Source organism: Sinohyriopsis cumingii, chromosome 17 (assembly GCF_028554795.1).
Source record: "Sinohyriopsis cumingii isolate HCF-2022 chromosome 17, ASM2855479v2, whole genome shotgun sequence".
NCBI classification, from domain to species: domain Eukaryota; kingdom Metazoa; phylum Mollusca; class Bivalvia; order Unionida; family Unionidae; genus Sinohyriopsis; species Sinohyriopsis cumingii.
The window spans coordinates 51736652-51742587 of record NC_142977.1 but is presented as its reverse complement, the minus strand read 5'-3'; the positions used below and the strand labels follow the sequence as shown (position 1 = coordinate 51742587).

Sequence of the window (5936 nt, the reverse complement as noted above, 5' to 3'; positions counted from 1 at the left end):
GAATTGTGGGTAAGGGATAAGCGGGGGTGAGGGGCTTTTCAAGAATATGGTCTTGGAGGAGGAGGGGAGTATATGGTGATCAGTACGTACTTTATGGAAGTACATGCTACATGTTAACTTTCCTCTGTACAAATTCATTGTAACCTTGAAAACAACCTTTGACTGAACGTGCATAATTATGGAACTATAACTTCCTTGTAGATAAGTTAGTGAACCAGAGTTATCTCAGGTTACCTGAAACATTGTCTGGAAGAATGACCAAAGTATATAAGAAGCACAGATTCCTTCTCGTAGTAAGCAGATAATATATTTACTAGCAGACGATATGTTGCAAATTTGGTTTCTTTTTGATGTGGGTGAGTCATCTTATTTTGTTTTTCTTTCTTCATCAAAGTCTATCATTGAGTAGAAACAATGGATAGTCATTTGAAGAGGGAGAGTGGAGTGCGGACGAGGGTCTTACAATGCATGTGATGAACTGGGGTTTATACTTATTCACTTCAAGTTTTTTTATGGCTTGGAATCGTGACATATAAACGGTTAGGAAACAAAAAGTGCTTTACGTTGACTGTCGACAGACGACCTTGCGATGGAAAAGCAAATGGTAGCTTTATGGGCAATTTTTGCGTAATTCTTTGTAGCAACAGTAACATGAAAGCAAATAAATCACTAAATATTGTTATATTTTTAGAATTTTGAAATGTCATATTTCGGTATTACAACTTTTTTTCATTACTTATATTTTTTTCAAAAGCAAAACTACCCTCGAGGGCCTAAGCCGTATAAATAATCAGTATTTTCTAAATGGTACACAATCTTTAATCGAAATTTCGTCTTGCTTTCCTTTCATCTCTCTGTCTGTCTCTGTCTGTCTGTCTCTGTTTATCTCTCTCTCTCTCTCTCTCTTAAATGTGTAAGGGAAAAAAGATGTGGAAATATGTGAAATGAGAGAAAATAACTTGTGCTGAATGTGAACCTTCAACTTTAACTTGCACCAAGAAAACCTACAAGAACTTGGACCATCAGAATGGAGTGTGTACGCTTTTGCATTGGATTTGTCTACAGTGTTAGACGATATCAATTATGCAAAGTTGCATTAACCGTTAGAGACGAGAGGGCCGTACTGTTGACTCCGCCACACACATTCTGTAATCTAATTAATTCTTTGCTTTTTTTTGTTTTGTTCTTTTGTCTTGTTTTTATTTTAAACCAACAATAAAGATTTAAAAACAAAATATCAAGTTCTACAGTGTCTTCAAGCCTCCTCACCCCCCACTCTCTCTCTGTCTCTGTGCTGGTTCGTTAGACATTTCAGATTTACTTCACTTTATACAAATCACTCTCTGACCCTCTCTGCATATCTGCCTGGATCTATGAAGGTAAAAATGAAAGGCTAATTGGCCTATATAGGAATGGACAATACAAATAATCTTATGGTCAGCCTCCCGGACCCATCCACGACAACTCTCTCTCTCTCTCTCTCTCTCTGGACTATCATTACAATTACAGGCCAGACTAAAATGTAGGAAAAACGAGCCTAACGGATTTTTTCATATAGCATCCGAAATTTACAGAAAAACCGACCAACAGAGAGAGAAGGTGTGTATGTGTGCGTGTGTCTGTGTGTGTGTGTGTGTGATTTGGATTTTTAACGTAGCTTTAACAATTTAGGTAGACATATCGCTACGATGTCTCCAGTGTGGCAGTTTATAGTGATGTCTACACTGGGGCATCATGTCGCAGACATGTAATATGATGTCCCACCCAGTCACATTATCCTGACACCAGGCCGACCAGTCCTAACACTATCCTCTTAATGCTGAGCGCCACGTGAGGCAGCTGTTAGTACCATTTTTGTATGTCTTTGGTATGACTCAGTCGGGGATCGAACCCACGACCTCCCGTATCCGAGGCGGACGTTCTAACCACTAGGCCACCTAGAGAGAGAAAGAGAGACATGGAGCACAAAACAATTTTATGGCAGGTAGACCCGATAAGTAAAGCATAATAATAACTTACATCAATTGTAAATTAATTTAAGTGTGCGAGTTAGTCCTTATCCCACTCGTTAGAATATACTGGCTGAATGGTTGCACTTTCAGTATTTGAGAATCAAACCATGCAGTGTTTGCAGTGCTTTACTGTCTTCATTTAAGCTATACTCATGTTTGTTGTTCTTGTTTTCGGGTTTAACGCCATTTCTCAGTGCAAGATAGGCTGTGCATGGCGGCCAGTATTCCTGTTGGAGGAAGAACCAGGAAAAATCCCGGTATGAACCACCAGAAACTACTTGCAGCTTTGTCACATGCCCACATTGGCCGAGGATGGCAGCAATTGGTAGGCGAGAGCTTTACACCTGTCGGCAACACGGGGCCTCAACATTAATATTTAAGTCATAATTGTGTCTTCTGGGCAACACGAGAAAACGTCCATTCGGACACTATACGCTGACTATTCGCTGAAATCCTACGCCATATAAAAGAATTTCTAAGGAATTTAATTTGTTGCATCATGCATCGAGACCATTTTATTTTTTCTAATATTCCTAAAATTTGCAGGATATTAAATGCATCATATTCTGAAAAGAGTTTTTCTCCAAGCAAATACAGGAACAACATTACATCAATATTATTTTGGAAGATACGTTTTCTCGTCTCTCTTTTCAGTGCTGATATTGGGATTCAGTGGCATTCAAAGCAATGGGTTGGTGAACAGAGATGGTAAGTTTCCCAAAGTCTATATATCTCCATTGGCCGAATTGTTAGCTTGCCATCAATCAAAGTCAGACCCAGAGAGATATAAATCGATTACATTGTTGATTGTTTAATAATTGTTTTGTCCCGTCTGTTGGGAATTTAAATATCAAAAAAGCGGATAGATGTGAGAAAGCATTGATCTGTGAATGTGAGCGCTTTATAACATATGGGTTTCCAGGGTCACCACACATTGACTTCATGGAAATACTCCTAGCCCATACTATCGGCGTGAATAATTGACATTAATTGGCCACATTTTAAAGCTAGTTGTAGATTTTAGTTAAAATTTAATTATATATTTTATAGCTCAGGTTGAGGTAGACGAGTTGGGGAATGTCGATTTGGACACCAGAGTTGAACTTCTCGAATTGGTGCGCAAAATGTATCTCGAGTTAGCTAGATTGGGGAATGAACAGGAAAAGATGAAAGCTGTCCAAGAAGAATTATTGACGACAAAAGAAGAGTTGTTTGAGGCACGTAAGGAATTGCAGAAAAGTGAATTCTTAGCAACTAAGGAGGAGCTTCTGAAAACAAAGGAGGAGTTAATATTAACCCCAGCGAAGCTACAACGTTGTACTAAAGACCTTGAGGTCGCGATGGAACTTTTGAAAGGAAAAGGTAAAAAGTTGACAACAGCTAATCGATCAGGCGATAAAGTGGAAAGTCACACGTTTACTCTGAAAGAAGGTGCCATAAGTCCAGGAAGTTGGGACAACATTATTGCCTCAGAGAGCGAATATTTAAAGCGGGGTAATCATTATCGAAATGGTACATATTCTCTCTCTCTCTCTCTCTCTCTCTCTCTCTCTGTTTCTATCTGTGTCTCCGTCTCTCTGATTCATTATATTAGATATTCCTTTCCGACAACTTTTTTATGAGTAAGGATAAATCTGAAACAGTAGAAATGCTGTTTTGATCAAGCTCCATACAAATTCGATCTTTATGTAACAGTTATTGTTTCGGGATGCGATGTGCATTTTGGGTTGACAGTCTGATCCTTTCAGATTTTTCATTAATTTTATCTTAACTTATTAAAACAAAAAATAGAAAGTGGGACTTTTTCATATACTGTAGTTGTTATGGTTTTCAAATTGTTTGCAATAACCAATTTTTTGTAAATATTAAAACAAAGGTTGTGTCCTCTAAGTATTAAAACGATGTAAGTTATTAAAGAATTAAAGAAAATTAAAGATAATTAAATATGTAATTAAAAGATAATTAAACAAAATTATTAAGTGAAACGTATATAAAATGTCCTGCTTTTAATACGTCCTATACAATCTGTGTTGCAAAATAATTCAAGCTTCATTTCCCTTTGGCAAATATACGTTTTTAATATACATATATTCAACTGGAGAATTCCTGAAGGCTTGCCCTAATCTATTATCTTATAATCGTTTCAGGTTTGTTTCTGACGATTGTACAAGTTGTAATACCCTAGTCACGCAAGTCAAAAGTTCTGTTTTAAAAAAATGCCTCATTGCATTTCAGATTTTATATAATCTTTGTTTTTAGCTTGGATGGAATATTTGTAATACTTATTTTTGAACAAGAGACTCAGTTCGGTTCAAGTATACCGTCGTACGTGTATCTTAAATAGGTTTTTATTTCTTCAACATTGAGGAAGTTGAATTCCATAAAATAATGTTTAATTTTCCTTGTAATTTTTATTTCTAGATCGATTACTAGGGCCGACAACTGCCAGTGTTGGATTTACTGCACGACTTACAGACACTACCAGTTCAAGTCTTTATACCGATGAAACGCTTGTCTTTGACAACGTTTATATAAATGTAGGAAATGGGTATGATGCTAGAACTGGTGTATTTCATGCTCCGGTCGCAGGAATGTATGTCATCTTGGTGACGATTTCTTCTGTTGGCGGTTATTTGTCGGGAGACATAGAGGTAGTTCATAACGGAGTGGTAGTGTGTCGTGTCGTGGCAACACACACTTATTGGGGAGGAAGTCCATGTAATGCAATCGTTCATCTAGCAGTTGGAGATGAGGTCTGGGTACGAGAGTTCCTTCATCATGACGATGACCGAATACGTGGCGAATATTTTACCACGTTCTCAATGGGGCTTATGGTTATGGACAACTCTTTGAACTGATTTTCGTGCTGGTGATATATATATTATATCCAAGTAATTATAATAACCTATAAAAGTTTTAATTCTGAAGTCATGCCGTGTATTTCATGACTTTCTTTTGACTGGCTCTTTTACTAGAATTTCAAGCAATTTTTCGCCCTTTAGCGATCCACCTAAGATTATTATTATTATTATTATTATTATTATTATTATTATTATATAGAGGCAGCTGCATAGGTTTGTACCCTTCACTGCTGCATGTATAATCGCAAACATTTATATATATATATATATATATATATATATATATATATATATATATATATATATATATATATATATATATATATATATATATATCGTGATGTTCACATCAATTATAACTCCAGCACTCAAAGGACGAAAACCATTGGCACGAGAGAGAGAGAGAGAGAGAGAGAGAGAGAGACAGATAGACAGACAATATAGTTATGCGGGCATCAGTGTCTGTGTGTATAAGAATGCAAAAAATTAAAGCATGTATATAACGAAGAAGTGGCTGAATAATAAACATTCCTTTTGAATATAACATCCTGTAACATAAATAAATACCGTTATTTCACATTGAAATACTACATTTCCGAAACTGTCTTCCACTTTAGTGCACGCAAGGAAAAAAAGAAAAGAATAGAATTAAAATTAGAATTGACGAGTAAAAACTAGCACTAAATTCCGAAACATATACAGAATTTGGCGAAGACTGAAAAAAGACCCGGGATATGAAATGTAAACGGCTTAGAAGAAAATCAATACTCAAACAGACTCTAGCAGAGACTGAAGAAAACACACAATAATGTTTAAAAAAATTGCATGGATTAAACGTTATATTAAAATTACAAAACTGATGCGGATTTTAGACAAAAAAATTGGAAACATCATAATATGATCTATTTCAGATCGGCTAGCCGAGCGATGTCAGCAGAGTTTTTTGCGTACCTCCGTTGGACTTGCGGCGTTGACCCATCGACCCTTATGCTCACCGACTGAATCCTCCCTGTCCATAATAAGAAAGACAGTCCAATCTGCAACTACGTGTCCATAGACATGC

General features: G+C 36.6%; 1 protein-coding gene across 1 annotated transcript; it reads left to right on the top strand.

Moving 5' to 3' along the window:
* The first annotated feature begins 322 nt into the window (after positions 1-322).
* LOC149778697 (uncharacterized) lies at positions 323-4870 on the top strand. Its single transcript, XM_089938374.1, has 4 exons — positions 323-356; positions 2667-2720; positions 3063-3524; positions 4434-4870. Exons 1-4 carry the CDS (start codon positions 326-328, stop codon positions 4868-4870), a joined length of 984 nt encoding a protein of 327 aa, XP_089794500.1. The 5' UTR covers positions 323-325.
* Positions 4871-5936: the final 1066 nt, after the last annotated feature.